General features: G+C 37.5%; 1 protein-coding gene across 4 annotated transcripts in view; it reads left to right on the top strand.

Annotated features, from left to right (window-relative positions):
• CA10 (carbonic anhydrase 10) overlaps positions 1–19131 on the top strand; it is a 791040-nt gene that overhangs the window by 620920 nt on the left and 150989 nt on the right. For all 4 annotated transcript variants that reach the window (XM_070478462.1, XM_070478465.1, XM_070478463.1 and 1 more), the window contains one exon: positions 181–366. In XM_070478462.1, the coding sequence (XP_070334563.1) occupies positions 181–366 (186 nt within the window). The remainder of the gene's footprint in view (positions 1–180; positions 367–19131) is intronic.

Here is a 19131-nt window from a genome sequence, read left to right as displayed (position 1 = left end):
GTGTAAGACAGGAATGCCCTCTGGGAAGCCTGTCACTTCCTACTCTGTATGTGGACTTAGCTTAATGTCTTGCTATCCAAAAGAAACAAAAGGGATTGGTCTAAACACCATGCTGAGTTGAGTGAGAAACTGAGAAATGGAAGAAGAGCCTTTTTTGACCTGTTGCCCATTGTCTTGCAGGTCAGTGGAACCATGTACAACACTGGAAGGCATGTGTCCTTGCGTCTGGACAAGGAACACTTGGTCAACATATCAGGAGGGCCAATGACATACAGCCATCGGCTGGAGGAGATCCGGCTGCACTTTGGGAGTGAGGATAGCCAGGGGTCAGAGCACCTCCTCAACGGACAAGCCTTCTCTGGGGAGGTATGTGGGTTATTGAAGTAATATGAGTAAGTGCCAATTAATAAAATGTGATGCCTATTTATATCCAAGGTGGAATGACAGATTGAAAGACTGCTCTTGAATCTGTGAAATAAGAAGATCTGTGCCTCCCTTCTCCATCTGTCTTTTGCAAGTTGATACAGATGTTTATAATGATCTTCCAGTGTTTTCCAGGGAAACCACAGTGATACTTGAAAGTTCCTCCTGAGACACTGGTGAAGCTCCCTTGTGACTAATGCCCTAAGATATCACCAGAACATTATTTCAACCCTAAACCCTCACCTTCTATGTATGTCTTCATTAATATTCACACTATCTGAGCAAACAGTCTTCTATATGTCACATGTGTTCACATAAATTCCATAATTCTCCCTTCTGGTAGAATGGGTCTTATTCGCACAAAACTATAACTTAAAGCAAAGTAAATGTCAGGCAGGTAAATAGTCTGAGTTTCCCTAGAATGGAAAGGTCATTGTATACCTTACAATTAATGTGAGCATCATCATGTTCATTGACCCAGACAGAATTCAGACCACATCAGTGAACCAATTACTCCTTCGGTTATAGACAAGAGCTACAATTTAAATGAATATCATATTTGTTATGACACTTGACAAGCAGGGTGTAGTTAATTTGACCTGTTTTGCCCCCCTTACACGTGAGGGTGGTTATCATTAGAGGTCAGGCATCCTTATATGCTAAGTACTCTGTAACTGGGTTTCTGTTTAAGAGTTCTCAATAGCTGATGTCAAGAGTACCCTCTTGAAATAACAGAAGTATGTATCTCACTATTGATTTGGTCTTGACTGATATTGATTAATATTTTTAATCAATATCATATTTAAACTTGGCATTGTTTTTAATATAGTAAGTTCATATACTGAGAAAGAGATCTGCAAGCTTAATGAGGACAGTGGCCAGATTTTCATGGTCATTCAAAATATATCAACTGAAGACCTAACTAGGTACTGTGCTAGTTACTAGGGACATGGACATTAAAAATAAGATAAAATAAAGACAGAGCTCCTACCACAGAGGAGCTCAAAGAAATGCTATCTTCAAATCAGTAAAGTATAATGCCATGCTGTAGGGTCTTCCTGATGGTGCACTGGTAAAGAATTAGCTTGCCAGTACAGGAGACATGGGTTCAATCCCTAGGTTGGGAAGATCCCTTGGAGTAGGAAGTGGCAACCCATTTCACTGTTCTTGCCTGGAAAATTCTGTGGAAAGAGGAACCTGGTGGGCTACAGCCCATGGATTCACAGGAGTTGGACACAACTGCACAACTGAGCATGCCTGCACTCTCTGCCGTAATGGAGATGTAACAGGGCCCTGGCTAACTTTAAGGAAGAAATGACAAATTTTTATTGAAGGGTGCAGAGTAAGCTTCACAGAGGAGGTGCCCTTTGAACTGGGCTGAGAAGAGAAGCAATGCAAAACAATTTTAAGTTTGGGATTCAAAGGTACACACTAATTGTGTGCCCTTTATATGGTTACTTGATCCTTCTAAAGCTGAGTTTAGAGCCCTCTCTAGTTGTTTTGAAAATTAGGTGGGATTAAAAATGTAAGGAGCACCAGAAGTACTCAATAGTTGATAGACAGTGAAGATAAAGCAGGAAATGAGGGATAGCAAAGGCCTTAAGTTGTGTCAAGGCACTGTGCATGGATTTCATCTGTGATCTGTTAGTAAGGGCTGCCTAGAGGACCAGGCTGAGCAGGACTCTGACTCTCCTTCCTATATCTGTAGGAAACAGTTCTAGGAATGATTTGGGTTGTCTTCCAAAGGGACATGGGCTTTACTGCACCTTCTAATGCCAAATTCCTACCTAACCTATGATCTCCTTAGACGAATTGTTTTTCAGTTGGATTCTGCTGAAGGTTAGCCTCAGTGAAGTAACTCTATTACATCCTGTGTGTTAACATTTTATTTTTATTTTGAGCTATTTTCAGAGCCTCCTTTGGTTTCTATTTGGGGTTATCCTCTGAGAGGACCCAAGTAGACACTTCAGCAACAAAGCATGTGTTTATTTTGTTGACGGTGAATAATCACATTGCCATCTGCCCCATCTATCATTACAGATCGTGATAAGTCAATTAATGTCAGGCATTTTCCTTGGCACAATGGAACAGTCATTTATCTGAAGAGCTGTAGATTAATTGCAGTCTTGTCTAGTGAGGTTATTGTAATTGATGGCAATCATTTGCTTTGTTTTATAAAGCTTCATGGATGTATGACACAGTCAGCAACTGTGTTTTTATAAAAATTATTCATGTCCTACACAATAAGTCCTGGATGCTTCCTTGGGGGTTGGTGATAAATGAGCATATTAAGATATTCAAATATCTAGATTTTTTAAGTTGGGAAAATTGACCATTTTTAATAAGCAAGACCTTTAGCTTGCTAATCAAGTCTCAGAGGTTAAATTAATGTCCAGTATATAGTAAGGTATTAATGAAAAGCAAAAATACATTAACCAGAAAAAAGATAATATTTGAAAATAATCATTTCTATGGATAAGTTGCCGTAGTGAGGTTAAATAAGAAGAATCTTTATATTTTGAGGGAATTGGAAGTAATAATTTTTAAAACCTTCCATAAGTTCTTCATTTCAAAGGGTTAAGGAGGTACACTGAGAATTGTACCAGCCACTTCCTGGGATTCCTGTGGCCAGTTCCTGGCCAGACCCAGTTTCCTGAATCTTGATTCTGTTTGAATACATTTGAAGATGGAAAAAGTCTATAACTGTTGCTATGTAGATAAGATCTGTTTAATTAAAAAGCGAAATAAAGGTCCAATGTAAAATATGTATTTTTGTGACTTTGAATCAGAATAGAGAAACAAGTATCTCAGAACAAACAACTGAGACTACACAACAGATAATGCAGGCCTTGTTCTCTTAAAATCAATTATTTGCATCTTTGAGAGATTCATTTCATTAAAGTAACACAAATATGTAAGAATAAGCAACTGAAACCAAATCTTCCTGAAGTGTGCAAGGGTGTGAAAGTGCTGAAGTACACATGCCTGAGCACCAGAGCCTGGTGAGATACTGAATGTTTCTTGGTGGAGATACTAGAGAAATCTAACTGGCATTCTGTGGGAGCCTGGGACTTCCTGATAGGGATGATCCATTAGCACGACTGGAGATTTGAGGGGGAATGAAAATTGGAATATTTAAAAATAACAGATAAACAAGTAATAAACATGGAAGAGCTACTTGAGTGCCATGGTAAAACTCTTCCCTCTACCCTGATTACTAGCTGTCTCCCTCCCCCTATATCCAGCACAGCCCATCTGGTTTGCTTTCCAAGGCCCTTTCCCTCCTCCCAGCCTGTAAAGTGTTGTTGTCTCCTTTTGACTTCCAGAAAATCCTGTATTCATCTATTATAAGAGTCCACAAACTGTAGACAAATATAGCCAAGGAGCAAAGGATGGTTTATATTTTTAAAGGATGGCTTTAAAAAAAAAGCAGAATATGCAACAGAAATCATATGTGGCTTGCAAAAGCCAAAATGTTTACTGCCTTATCATTTACAGAAAAAATTTGCTGACCCCAATTCTACTAAATTACCCATGACTATAAATATTTTAGTTGTTTATTCTCATTTCTGGAAACAGTTCTTTGTTAATAGTAATTTAATCTTAATCATCACTGTTTTCCCAGAACCTTAAACTGTCACATGACAACAGAGTCAATAAATGTTTGCTGAATTAAGGAATAAATAATCTTGGTAATTCCCTCAAGGACAGATTTTTGTTGTTGTTGTTGCTATTCATGTTTGCATGCCATGCACCTAGCACAGTTCCTAAAATAATTGTTGTTTGTGGAATGAATCACTCATTCACTGAATCAGTAACTCCCAGGTGGCGCTAGTGGTGAAGAACCTGCCTGCCAATGCAGGTAGACCTTAAGAGATGTGGGTTCGATTCCTCAGTAGGGAAGATCCCCTGGAGGAGCACATTGCAACCTATTCCCGCATTCTTGCCTGGAGAGTCCCACGGACAGAGGGGCCTGTCAGGCTGTAGACTATACGGTTGCACAGAATTGGACAGAGTCAGACATGACTGAGAGACTGAACTGAGCTGAACTGAACTGAAGCTACTGCGCTTGCATTTTAGGAACTGAAACATTTTTCTGTTTTTCTTTAAATTTTTAATTGGAGGGCAATTAATTATTTACAACCTTGTATTGGCTTCTGCCAAACAGTGTGAGTCAGCCACAAGTATACGTATGTCCCCACCCTCTTGAACCTTCTACCTACCTTCTCACTCCATCCCACCCCTCTAGGTGTTACAGAATGCTGGGCTGAGCTCCCTGTGTTATACGGCACTAACTCTCTATTTTACACATGGTAATATATATATGTGTCAATACTGATCTCTCAATCCATCTGACCCGACTCTCCCCTGGCTCAGTCCACAAGTCTGTTCTCTTTGCCTGCATCTCTATTCCTGCCCTGTAAATAGGTTCATCAAATACCATTTTTCTAAATTCCATATACATGCATTTTATATATATTTGTTTTTCTCTTTCTGACATACTTCATTCACTCTGTGTAATAGGCTCTAGGTTCATCCACCTCAAATCCATGTTTATGGCTAAGTAACATTCTATTGTATATATGTAACACAACTTCTTTATCCATTTATCTGTTGATGGATGTCTAGGTTGCTTCCATGTCCTGGCTATTGTCAATAGTTCTGCAATGAACATTGGAGTACATGTGTCTTTTTCAATTATGGTTTTCTTGGAGTATATGCCTAAGGTGGTATTGCTGGATCATATGGTAGTTTTATTCCTAGCTTTTTGAGAAATCTCCTTACTGTTATCCATAGTGGCTCTATCGATTTACATACTCAACAATAGTGCAAGAGGATTCCTTTTCTTCACATACTCTCCAGCATTTATATTTTGTAGAGTTTTGATGATGGCCATTCTGACCAGTGGGAGGTAATACCTCATTGTAGTTTTGATTTGCATTTCTCTAATAATGAGCGATGTTGACCATCTTTTCATGTATTTGTTGGCCATTACAGATACCTTCTTTGGAGAAATATCTGTTTAGGTCTTCTGCCCATTTATTTATTTATGAGAGGCATGAGCTGCTTGTATATTTTGGGGATTAATCCTTTTTCGGTTGCTTCATTTGTTATTATTCTCTCTGTTTGCAGGTTGTCTTTTCACCTTGGTTATAGTTTCCTTTGCTGTGCAAACGTTTTTAAGTTTAACTAGGCCTCATTTGTTTATTTTCATTTTTATTTCCATTACTCTAGGAGGTGGGTCACAGAGGATCTTGCTGCAATTTATGTCAAAGCCTATGTTTTCCTCTAAGAGTTTTATAGTTTCTGTTCTTACATTTAAGTCTTTAACCCATTTTAAGTTTATTTTTGTGTACGGTGTTAGGAAGTTTACTCATTTCAGTTTTTTACAAGTAACTGTCCAGTTTTCCTAGCACCACTTATTGAAGAGACTGTCTTTTCTCCACTGTATATTTTACCTCCTTTGTCAAAGTTGTCCATGGATGCTTGGGTTTATCTCAGGGCTTTCTGTCTTGTTCATTGATCTATATTTCTGAATTTGTGCCAGTACCATACTGTCTTGATGCCTGTAGCTTTGTAATATAAAGTCAGGAGAGTTGACTCCTCCAGCACCATTTTTCTTTCTCAAGATTGCTTTGGGTATTCAGGGTCTTTTATGTTTCCATCCAAATTGTAAAAAAATTTTGTTCTAGTTCTGTGAAAAATGTTATTGTGATTTGATGGGGATTGCATTGGATCTGTAAATTGCTTTGGGTGATTATAGTAATTTTCACAATATTTATACTTCCAATACAAGAACAGGATACATCTATCCATTTGTTTGTATTTTCTTTGATTCCTTTTATGAGTGTCTTGTAGTTTTCTGTATACAGGTCTTTTGTCTCTTTAGGTAGGCTTATTCCTAGGTATTTTTATTATTTTTGTTGCAATAGTGTGGTTGGGATAGATTCCTTAGCTTATCTTTTTGATTTTTCAGTGTTAATTATATAGAAATTAAGGGATTTCTGTGTATTGATTTTGAATCTTGCAATTAAACTAAATTCATTGATTATTTGTGGTAATTTTCTTAAAGTATCTTTAGGGATTTTTTATGTATAGTATCATGTCATCTGCAAAAAGTGAGAGTTTTACTTCTTATTTCCCAATCTGGATTATTTTATTTCTTTTTCTTCTCTGATTGCCATAGCTAAGACTTCCTAAACTATCTTCAATAATAGTAGTGAGAGTGGGCACCCTTGGCTTGCTCCTGAAATTACAGGAAATACTTTCAGTTTTTCATCATTGACAATAATGTTTACTGTGGGTTTATCATATGTATATGTATATATATGTCTCTATATATGTATATGTATATATATATATATATACCAGGCTTCCCTGGTGGCTCAGACAGTAAAGCATCTGTCTGCAGTGCAGGAGACCCAGATTCAATCCCAGAGTTGGGAAGATCCCCTGGAGAAGGAAATGGCTACCCACTCCAGTACTCTTGCCTGGAAAATCCCATGGATGGAGGAGCCTGGTATGCCACAGTCTGTGGTGTCGCAAAGTTGGATATGACTGAGCGACTTCACTTTCACTTTCACTTTATCATATAGAGCCTTTATTATGTTGAGGTAGGTTCCTTCTATACCTATTTTCTGAAAAATTTTTATCATAAATTGGTGCTGAATTTTTTCAAAAGCTTTTCCTGTATCTATTGAGATTATCATGTGGATATTTTATCTTTCAATTTGTTAATACAGTGTATCACATTGATTTATTTGCATGTATTAAAGAATATTTGCACCCCTGGGATAAACCCTACTTAATCATGGTGTTTGATCCTTACAATATGTCATTGTATTCTCTTTGCTAGAATTTTGCATCTATGTTCATCAGTGATATTGGACTGTAATTATTTTGTGTGTGTGTGTGTGTGTGTGTGTGTGATGTCTTTGGTTTTGGTATCAGGGTGATGGTGAACTCATAGAATGTGTTTGAAAGTGTTCCTCCCTCTGCAGTTTTTTGGATGAGTTTGAGAAAAATAAGCTTTATCTCTTCTCTAAATGTTTAATAGAATTCACCTGTGAAACAATCTGTCCCTAGGCTTTTGTTTTTGGGGAGATTTTTAAATCATAATTTCAATTTCAGTGCTTGTGATTTGCCTGTTCATGATTTCTATATCTTTCTGGTTCAGGCATGGAAGGTTTAAATTTTCTTAGAATGTGTCCATTCTTTCTAGGTTATCCATCTTATTGGCATATACTTGCTCATACTAGTGTCTTATGATCCTTATTATTTCTGTGTTGTCTTTTATAAATTCTTTTTCATTTCTAATTGTATTGATTTTAACCTTCTCCCTTTTTATTCCTTGATGAATCTGGCTAATGTTTTGTTAATTTTGTTTAGCTTCTCAAAAAGTCAACTTTTGATTTTATTGATCTTTGCTATTGTGTCCATTTTTTGTTCATTTCTTTTCTGATCTTTGTGATTTATTTTCTTTAACTAACTTGGGGATTTTGTGTTCTTCTTTTTCCAGTTGCTTTAGGTATAAGATAAATTTTCCTATTTGATGTTTTTTCTTATTTCTTGAGGTAAGACTGTATTGCTATAAACTTCCCTCTTAGAACTGTTTTTGCTGCATCCTATAGGTTTTGAGTCATTGTGCTTTTGTGATCATTTGTTTCCAAATAGTTTTTTGTTTCCTCTTTGACTTCTTCAGTGACTTTTTGGTTACTCAGAAGTGTATTATTTAGCATCCGTGCATTTGTGTGTGTGTGTGTGTGTGTGTGTGTGTGTGCGCGTGCTTTTTTCCCTTTAGTTGATAACGAATCTTACAGTGTTTTGGTTAGAAAAGGTGCTTGATATATTTCCATTAAAAAAAAATTACCAAGCCTTGATTTGTGACCCCAGATATGATCTATCTGGGAGACTGTTTCATGTGAACCTGAAAAAAAAGTATATTCCACAATTGGATGGACTGTCCCAAAGATATCAGTTAGGTGCATTTGGTCTAATGTCATTTAAGGCTTGTATTTCCTTATTAATTCCAATCTGAATGATCTGTTCTTTGGTGTAAGTGGAATGTTAAATCCCCTACTATTATTGTGTTACTGTTGATTTCCCATTTTATGGCGGTTAGTGTTTGTCTTATGTATTGAGGTGTTTCTTTGTGAGGTGCATAAATATTTACAATTGTTATCTCTTCTTCTTGGATCGATCCCTTGGTCATTGTTTAGTGTCCTTCCTTATCTCATGTAAAAATCTTTGTTTTAAGGTCTGTTTTGTCTAATATGAGAATTGCTACTCCAGCTTTCTATTGATTTCCATTTGCATGAAATATCTTTTTCATTCTTTCACTTTCAGTCTGCATATGTCTCTAGGTCTGAAGTGGATCTCTTGTACACAACATATAAAGGGTCTTTTTTAATTTTAATTTTTTTAATCCATGCAGTTATCTGTATCTTTTGGGTGGAGCATTTAATCCACTTATGTTTAAAGAAATTATTGAATATATGTTCCCAGTGCCATTTTCTTAATTGTTTTGGGTTTGTTTTTGTAGATCTTTTCTTTCTCTTGTGCTTCCTCCATATATGTCCTTTTAGCATTTGTTGTAAAGCTGAATTGGTGGTGCTGAGTTCTCTTAATTTTTGCTTGTCTGTAAAGTTTCTGATTTCTCCATCAATTTAAATGTGATCCTTGACGGGTACAGTAACCTTGTTTGCAAATTTTCCCCTTTCATTATTTTAAACATATCTTGCCATTCCCTTTTCATCTGCAAATTTTCTGGTGAAAGTCAGCTGTTAACCTTGTGGGGTGTCCCTTGTATATTACTTGTTGGTTTTCCCTTGCTGTTTTTAATATTTTTTTATATTTAATTTTTATTAGTTTGATTAATATGTGTCTTGGTGTGTTTCTCCTTGAGTTTATCCAGTTTATCCTATATTGGACTCTTGTGCCTCTTGCACTTGATTATTTTATTTTCCCATGTTAGGGAAGTTTTCAACTATAATCTCTTCAAAAATTTTCTCAGACCCTTTCTTTTTCTCTTCTTATTCTGGGAACCTCCATAATTTGAACACTGATCTGTTTATTATTGTCCCAGAGATCTCTGAGACTGACTTCAATTCTTTGCATTCTTTTTGTTTTGTTTTGTTTTTTAATCCTGCTCCTCAGCAGTTATTTCTACCTTTCTATCGTCTTTGTCATGTATCCATTTTTCTGCCTCAGTTATTCTGCTATGTATTCCTTCTAGTATATTTTTAATTTCAGTTATCATGCTGTTCATCACTGTTTGTTTATTCTTTATTTCTTCTAGGTCCTTGTTAAATGTATTAAATGATTCTTGCATTTTCTGGATTCTATTATTGAGATTTTTGGATCATCTTTTCTTTCATTTCTCTAAATTCTTTTTCATGTAATTTGCCTATTTCCTCTTAATTTATTTGGTATTATTGCTTTTTACCTTGTTCCCTCATCTGCACAATATTTCTCTGCCTTTTTATTTTGTCTAATTTACTGTGTTTGATGTGTACTTTCCCCAAGCTATAGGTTTGTATTTCCTTTTGCTTTTGGTCTCTGCCTCCAGTAGGTGAAGTTGGTCCAGTGACTTTTGTAGGTTTCATGTTGGGAGGAACTCACGCCTTCATTCTGGTGGGAGGAAGTGAGTTTTTCTCAGCTGATGAGCAGAGCCATGTGATGTGGCTTGTTTTGGGGCACCTATGTGAGGCATGTCTATTGATGATTTGCTTTATAGTCTTATCTTGCTTGTTATTTGGGTAAAGTTTTCTGCACTTTTTGCTGCAGGCAGTTGAATGGTACTGGGTCTTAGATATAAGTGGAGGCCTTCATGGGAGTTCTCACTGATTGATATTCTCTGGGGTCAAGAGACCTCTGGTAGTCTATTGCCCCAGACTCACTGTTCCTACCCCAGGAACAGGTCTGACTTCTGGATGGAGAGCCAAGACCGTGCAAGCTGTTTGATATGGCAATAAAGGGGATTAAAACAGACAAGCAAAAAACAAACAAGCAAGCAAGAAAGAAACAAAAAGAGAACCCCAAATGGTAAAAGTAAAATCAATCAAATAAAAACAAAAGCAAAGGAACAAACACACACACACATACATACACATGAACCAAAACAGACCGAAGGAAAGTACAAGAGTGTCCCAGCAAGCAAAGAAACCAGAAATGATATCAACCAACTAAAAACAAAACTAATTAAAGCACAAAACAGAAAACAAGACCAAAATAAAGTATCAAATGAAGAATAAAGGAAAGCAAACAAAACAAACATGTTAAAAAGGAAAAAAAATAACAAAATAGAAAAGCAGTATTAAATAGAAGTACATAAAAAATGTACATATATATAAAAGAAAAACTATAAGAAAATAACAACAAAACAAAACACAGAACCACAGAAAGCCAAAGGAAAAGTAGGAATATATATGTATATGTGTATGTATATATATATATATATATATATATATAAACATTAAAAGTATGATTTTAAAAACGTTCCCTAAAGAGTGAATAGAGATTTAGTAGTAATAAAAATAACAAACACAGCAGTAGAAGAAAAAAGAAGAGAAAAAAAAACTCCAGAGCCAACTACAGAATGAATCAAACTATAATAATAATAAATATTTTTCTTTGATTTCAACTGTCAGCATTTTTTCTCCCTCTGTATAATAATGATATTATTGTTATAGTTTGATAACTGGGGAGGGCTGGTCTCTGGACCTGCTGGGGAAGCTGGTCTCTGGACCTGCTCTGGAAACAGCTCAGACTAATCTGGCCCTACTCCTGTATGTTCTTGCCTCCAATGTCCCCAGCTGCCAGAGATAGAGCCTTTTCTCTTGTGGGAACATTCGTTGTCCTTTTATATATTCCAAAGATTCAGCGTCTACCTAGTTGATCATGTGGATTTATTCTGCAGTGTGTTGAGGTGGTGGAAAGTTTTTCAATCTTCTTCCTTAGTCACTCCACCCCCAGATCTCAACTGTCATTTTATATTCACCTCTGTATGTAGGTCATCCATAGGAGTTTTCTCCTGAGGCTTCCCTTGAGGATTTGGGTCTGTCCCAGTGAGGATTTGGTGTGGAGGTGATGCAACTGCTTGGATCGCATGGATCCTGGCGGCTCCACATGCACTGGGAAGTCAATGGTCACCGGTGCAGAAGCTATGGCACTACCAGAATTCTCTTCTAGCCTCTGGCCGCTGACATTCAAAGGGCCTTCCTAGCTGGTCTTTTTCTACTGCTTAGCACAGGAGGCACTCAGAGGGCAGCCCTGGCTGGGGCCCTTCTCTACTGCTCAATGTGACAGGCGCTCAAAGGACCACTCTCACTGACATCTTCCTCTATTGGTCAGCTGCCAGTGCCAGTGTGTGGGGAGAGAGAGGCGTTAGTGATGGCTCCACCGCCTGCATCTGACTCAGTGGTAGTGCCGTGCCCCCGAGGCTGCCTGGCTTTCCTCCAAGGAGTCTTCCCACCACAGATGTCCTCTCTCCTGTCTGCTCTGGCTGTCTGCCCATGGCCAACAGCACTCTACGCCACTCTCAGCTCCTAGCCACCACACATTCTGCTGGATTGGAATCCCTGTCTGGGATATGTATGGCCACAGCATAGATTCTACGTGTTTCTCATTCCATTCAGACTGTCAAAGATCAGTTACTTCACTCTCTGACAGTCTTGAATGCTTTCCCTCTATCCCAACCATTTGGTAGTTCAAAGTAATCACTAAGACAGGCTCTGGGATTTCTGAAAAAGAGGTATGTTTTGAGAAAATCAAAGTGTATTAAAGGGTACTAACCTAATCCTATTCTAAATGTGGTAAAGAACAGAAAGGAATTGAACAATTGTGTCACCTTGGAGGAATTTTGTATGCATTGGGAGGACAAGGCACAGACATGAATCAATTATTGTGCAGTGCAATCCAGAACTTATTCAGTCACATCCGTAGGTGACTACAGATTCTCACTCTAACATCTAGTCATTATTTATATGCTTTGTGATTTACTTTCATTTATTCATTTAGTTAACAAATAATGATTGAGAGCTTACCATGTGCTACCATAAATAAAATAGGTAAAAATCCTGCCAATAAGGTGATTAAGCCTGGGTGTTTTTGTTTAGTCACTAATGTCCAACTGTTTTGTAACCCCATGCACCTGCCTTTAAGGAGTAATTAATCTACTGGAAAATCCCACTTTCCCACAGACTGTTAAGTCCCTTCAGCCACAGAGTAGGTTGTACTTACTTTGTAATATCTTCCCATACATGTGACAGACACTTAGTAGATTGAATGAGTAAATGAATTTCATTTAAAAGATTGTTGTTGTATAGTCACTAAGTTGTGTCTGACGTTAGTGACCCCATGAATTGCAGCATGCCAGGCTTCACTGTCTTTCACTATCTCTTGGAGTTTGCTCAAACTCATACATTGAGTCACAGATACCATCAAACCATCTCATCTTCTGTCTCCCCCTTCTCCTCTTGCCCTCAATCTTTCCCTGCATCAGGGTCTTTTCCAGTGAGTCAGCTCTTTTTGCATTAGGTGGCCAAAGTATTAGAGCTTCAGCTTCAGCATCAGTGCTTCCAATGAATATTCAGTGTTGGTTGCCTTTAGGATCGACTGATTTGATATCCTTGCAGTCCAAAGAACTCACAATAGTCTTCTCCAGCACCACAGTTTGAAAGCATCAATTCCTCAACGCTCAGTCTTCTTTCCTGCCCAATTCTGGCTCAGTGGTAAAGAATCTGCTAGCAATGCAGGAGGCCTGGGTTCAGTCCCTGAGTTGGGAAGATCTCCTGGAGAAAGGAATGGCAACCCACTCCAGTATTCTTGCCTGGAGAATCCCATGGACAGAGGAACCAGGAGGGCTACAGTCCATGGGGTCACAAAGAGTCAGACACAACTGAGTGACTAACATTTTCACTTCACTTTCAGGCTTCTTTATGTTCCTCTTCTAATGTCCATACGGGACTACTGGAAAAAACCATAGCTTTGACAGTATGGACTTTTGTCAGCAAAATGATGTTTCTGCTTTTTAATACTCTCTCTCGCTTTGTCATAGCTTTTCTTCCAAGGAGCAAGCATCTTTTAATTTCATGTCTGCAAGTCACTATACACAGTGATTTTGGAGTCCAAGAAGATAAAACCTGTCACTGTTTCCACTTTTTCCCCTTCTATTTGCCATTAATTGATGGGACAAGATGTCGTGACCTTAGTTTTCTGACTGTTTACTTTTAAGCCAGTTTTTTCACTCTTCTCTTTCATCTTCATCAAGAGGCTCTTAACTTCCTCTTCAGTTTCTGACATTACAGTGGTGTCATCTGCATATCTGAGGTTGCTAATGTTTCTCCCAGCATTCTTGATTCCAGCTTATGATTCATCCAGCCAGGATTTCACATGAGGTACTCTGCATAGAAGTTAAATAAGTAGAGTAACAATATGTGGCCTTGATGTACTCCTTTCTCAATTTTGAATTAATCTGTCATTCCATCTCCAGTTTCTCAGGAGACAGAGTAGGTCTTCTGGTATTCGCAACTCTTTAGGAATCTTCAGTTTGTTGTGATCCAAGATGGTAATTTTCAAAAGGTATAAATTATGCCCATTATATCATAAAATACATTATGCTGTCTTAAAGGCAAACCTAATAAAATCAATGGCATTATTAATAGAAGTTCTTGGTGTTTACATCTAATTATTTGCAAATATAAGGTAAATGAATTTTTGATATACCTATAACAGTGGAAAGTTGATAGCTAGTGTGCTAGAAAATTTTGTTTAGTTTCTTCATTTTAGCCTTGGAATTACCAGTGAGATCAGACCAGGGAACTTGCCTTTGCCAGTGTTAGATGCCAAAGCTCTAGATTTCAGGAAGCAATCCCACCCGGGAAGCAAACTGGCCTTTAATTTTTTATTTATTTATTTATTTATTTTCCATTTATTTTTATTAGTTGGAGGCTAATTACTTTACATCATTGCAGTGGTTTTTGTCATACATTGAAATGAGTTAGCCATGGATTTACATGTATTCCCCATCCCGGTCCCCCCTCCCACCTCCCTCACCACCCCATCCCTCTGGGTCTTCCCAATGCACCAGGCCCGAGCACTTGTCTCATGCACCCAACCTGGGCTGGTGATCTGTTTCACCCTAGATAATATACATGTTTCGATGCTGTTCTCTTGAAACATCCCACCCTCGCCTTCTCCCAGAGTCCACAAGTCTGTTCTATACATCTGAGTCTCTTTTTCTGTTTTGCATATATGGTTATCGTCACCATCTTTCTAAATTCCATATATATGTGTTAGTATACTGTAATGGTCTTTATCTTTCTGGCTTAATTCACTCTGTATAATGGGCTCCAGTTTCATCCATCTCATTAGAACTGATTCAAATGAATTATTTTTAAAGGCTGAGTAATATTCCATGGTGTATATGTACCACAGCTTCCTCATCCATTCGTCTGCTGATGGGCATCTAGGTTGCTTCCATGTCCTGGCTATTATAAACAGTGCTGTGATGAACATTGGGGTGCACGTGTCTCTTTCAGATCTGGTTTCCTTGGTGTGTATGCCCAGAAGTGGGATTGCTGGGTCATATGGCAGTTCTATTTCCAGCTTTTTAAGAAATCTCCACCCTGTTTTCCATAGTGGCTGTACTAGGTTGCATTCCCACCAACAGTGTAAGAGGGTTCCCTTTTCTCCACAGCCTCTCCAGCATTTATTGCTTGTAGACTTTTGGATAGCAGCCATCCTGACTGGCGTATAATGGTACCTCATTGTGGTTTTGATTTGCATTTCTCTGATAATGAGTGATGTTGAGCATCTTTTCATGTGTTTGTTAGCCATCTGTATGTCTTCCTTGGAGAAATGTCTGTTGAGTTCTTTGGCCCATTTTTTGATTGGGTCATTTATTTTTCTGGAATTGAGCTGGAGGAGTTGCTTGTATATTTTTGAGATTAATCCTTTGTCTGTTGCTTCATTTGCTATTATTTTCTCCCTAATTGAGGGCTGTCTTTTCACCTTGCTTATAGTTTCCTTTGTTGTGCAAGAGCTTTTAAATTTCATTAGGTCCCATTTGTTTATTTTTGCTTTTATTTCTAAAATTCTGGGATGTGGGTCATAGAGGATCCTGCTGTGATTTATGTTGGAGAGTGGCAATCTGGCCTTTAAGAAGCAAAGCAAACAGAGATCAGAAGCCCAGTGGTAAAGCTGATTATGATGGTATCAGCAAGCAGGTGACGATACTGATGTAAGTATAGGCACTTTTCCCTTTGGACATTTTTATAATTACTTCAGGGAATGGACAACCCAGTCCAGTTAGCAGCTTCTTGGATTACAATTTTAGATGGACACTTTGTGGCTGCCTAAAAGAGAAGACATTGCATTTAAAGACAAATTGCTGAGATCAACTCATTATCTCATTGATTCTATCCTAACCTGCAGCATAATTTAACCTGGTCCTGCCAGGATGGCATTATGACAGCCACCATCTTCCTGTACTTGATTCTTATCTCTCCACTTGATGATGATCTCAAAAGAGTCGTACATGACTGAATGACTAAACAACAAACAACAGCTGGTTTTAACACTCACATGAACCATCAACTGGCAAGCACTTAAGTTGACACCATTGAAATAATTAGTGTTATTTTGTTCATCTGCTCAGTCATGTCTAGCTATTTGTGACCCCATGGACTGCAGCACACCAGGCTTTCCTGTCCTTCACCATCTCCTGGAGTTTGCTCAAACTCATGCCCAGTGAGTCAGTGATGGCATCAAATCATCTCATCCTCTGTCATCTCCTTCTCCTCCTGCCTTCAATCTTTCCCAGCATCAGTATCTTTTTCAGTAAGTTAGCTCTTCACATCAGATGGCCAAGTATTGGAGTTTCAGCTTTAGCATCAGTCCTCCCAATGAATAGTAAGGATTGATTTCCTTTAGGATTGACTGGTTTGATCTCCTTGCAGTCCAAGAGACTCTCAAGAATCGTCTTCAGCGCCTCAGATCAAAAACATCAATGCCTTGGTGCTCAGCCTTCTTTACTGTCCAACTCTCATTTTATACACGACTACTGGAAAAACCTTAACTTTGACTATACAGATCTTTGTAGGTAAAGTGATATCTCTTTTTTTTAATACACTGTCTAGGTTGGTCATAACTTTTCTTCCAATCAGCAAACTTCTTTTAATTTCATGGCTGCAGTCACTGTCCACAATGACTCTGAAGCCCAAGAAAATAAAGTCTGTCACTGTCTCCACTGTTTCCCCATCTATTTGCCTTGAAGTGATGGGACCGGATCCCATGATCTTCGTTTCTGAATGTAGAGTTTTAAGCGAGTTTTTTTTGCTTTTGTTTTTCAATATCCTCTTATCCTTTATCATTATCCTTAACCTTTTTCAAGAGTCTCTTTAGTTCCTCTTCGCTTTTGGCCGTAAAAGTGGCATTATCTGCATATCTGAGGTTATTGATATTTCTTCCCACAATCTTGATTCCAGTTTGTGCTTCATCCAGCCCAGTGTCTTGCCTGATAGAATCTACATGTACATTAAATAAGCAGGATGACCATATATAAGTGCACATCAAGATGACATTATACAAATGCACATATATTCTTTTTAAAATTATTTTCCATCATAATTTATTTCAACATATAGACTGTAGTTCCTTATGCTATACAGTAAACCTTTATTGTTTGTTGAATATCTGTTTTTTCATTAGATATCTAGCATTCTATTCATACTAAGTCAAAGAAGTGGGATCAAAATGTCATAATACTTTTAGTTAGGCAAAAATTCATGTTATCTAATATATATATAATACATATTTTATTTATTTATATATGTATATACAAAAGCTTTTCAACTACAGTTGATAAAGATTTATTAAAGAACACCAAAAAATCAAGAAATGGAGAAATTGGAGAACATAAACTGAATGAAATGGGAGCACTGAATATAAAATACAAACTGAAACAAACTAAATAAAAGTAAAAGATCATGATATACTCCAGTTATTTTTAAACATGACTGCTCATTAGAAACATATCTGGAACTCTGGAGAAATAGGCAATACCTGAACATTTGTATTTTTCAAAAAAATGATTCAAGACAATTCTAATATACATCTGGATTTTTAAAAAGTGATTACGGATTTTTCTATTAGATCCTAGATTTGGTGATATAGAGTTCTATTACTTTTCTTTCGATCAATCATAATACAGTTGTATTAAGAGGGTAATAGTTACATAATTATAATAGTAAAAGATGTTTATCAGTTTTCATGATCAATAGCCAGACAAAAAAAATAAATGATAATTACAATTGCAAGACATAATGGGAACATGATTAACTTAACAATATAAAATAAGTACATACAGTTTGGGGGCACCAAGCAGAGTGATGTAGTAAAAAGGAAGTACACACAGGCACATATTTTCTTCCAGCTAGCAAGTCTATGTTTTTTAGTGCATTTAATCCTTTTACGTTAAGAGTAATTGGTATGAATGATCCTATTATCGTTTTCTTAATTGTTTGGGGTTTATTTTCTGTTTCTTTTCCTTCTCTTGTGTTTCCTGCCTAGAGAAGTTCCTTTAGCACTTGTTGTAAAGTTGGTTTGTGGTGCTGGATTCTCTTAGCCTTTACTTGTCATGACAGCTTTTATTTTTCCATCAAATCTGAAAGAGAGTCTTGCTGGGTAGAGTATTTTTGGTTATAGGTTCTTCCTTTTCATCACTAAATATATCATTTCATTCCTTTCTGGTTTATAATGTTTCTGTTGAGAAATCAGTTGATAGACTAATGGGAGTTCCTTGTATGTTACTTGTCATTTTCCCTTGTTCTTTTTAATAATTTATCTGTCTTTAATTTTTGTCAATTTGATTACTGTATGTCTCAGTGTATTCCTCCTTGGGTTTATTCTTCCTGGACTCTCTGTGCTTCCTTGACTTGGCTACCTATGTTTGGGAAGTTTTCAGCTATTATCTCTTCAAATATTATCTCAGGTCCTTTCTCTCTCTCCTCTCCTTCTGGGACCCTGATAATACAAAAGTTGGTGTGTGAGAGGTCTCTTAGGCTGTCTTCATTTCTTTTCATTCTTCTTTATATATTCTGTTCTGTGGCAGGGATTTTCATCATTCTGTCCATGGTTATTCTGCTCTTGATTCTTTCTAGTGTATTGTTCATCTCTCTTTGTTTGTTCTTTAGTTCTTCTAGGTCTTTGGTAAACACTTCTTGCATCTTCTCAGTCTTTGCCTCCATTCTTTTCCAAAGATCCTGGATCATCTTCACTATCATTATTATGGATTATTTTTCTAGAAGGTTGCCCATATCCACTTCATTTTGCTGTTTTTCTGGGATTTTATCTTTTCCCTTCAACTGAGACATAACTTTCAGCTTTATCATCATGATTAACTTTCTGTAATATGGTTTTTGTTTTGCCTACTGTGAGGGCATGCTTTTTCTTGCTTCTTCTGTCTGCCCTCTGATGTCTGAACTTAAGAGGCTTGTGTAAGCTTCCTGATGGAAGGACTGGTGATGGGAAAACTGGGTCTTGCTCTGGTGTGCAGGGTCTTGCTCAGAAAAGCTTTAATCCAGTTGTCTGCTGATGGGTTGGGTTGCACTCCCTTCCTGACAGTTTTTTGGCCTGAGATGACCCAATCCTGGGGTCTATGGGCTTAATGGGGCCTATGGCTTAATGGGTCTATGGTAGGTTTAATGG

Source organism: Odocoileus virginianus, chromosome 17 (genome assembly GCF_023699985.2).
Source record: "Odocoileus virginianus isolate 20LAN1187 ecotype Illinois chromosome 17, Ovbor_1.2, whole genome shotgun sequence".
Lineage (NCBI taxonomy): Eukaryota > Metazoa > Chordata > Mammalia > Artiodactyla > Cervidae > Odocoileus > Odocoileus virginianus.
This window is presented reverse-complemented; position numbering and strand designations above follow the sequence as displayed.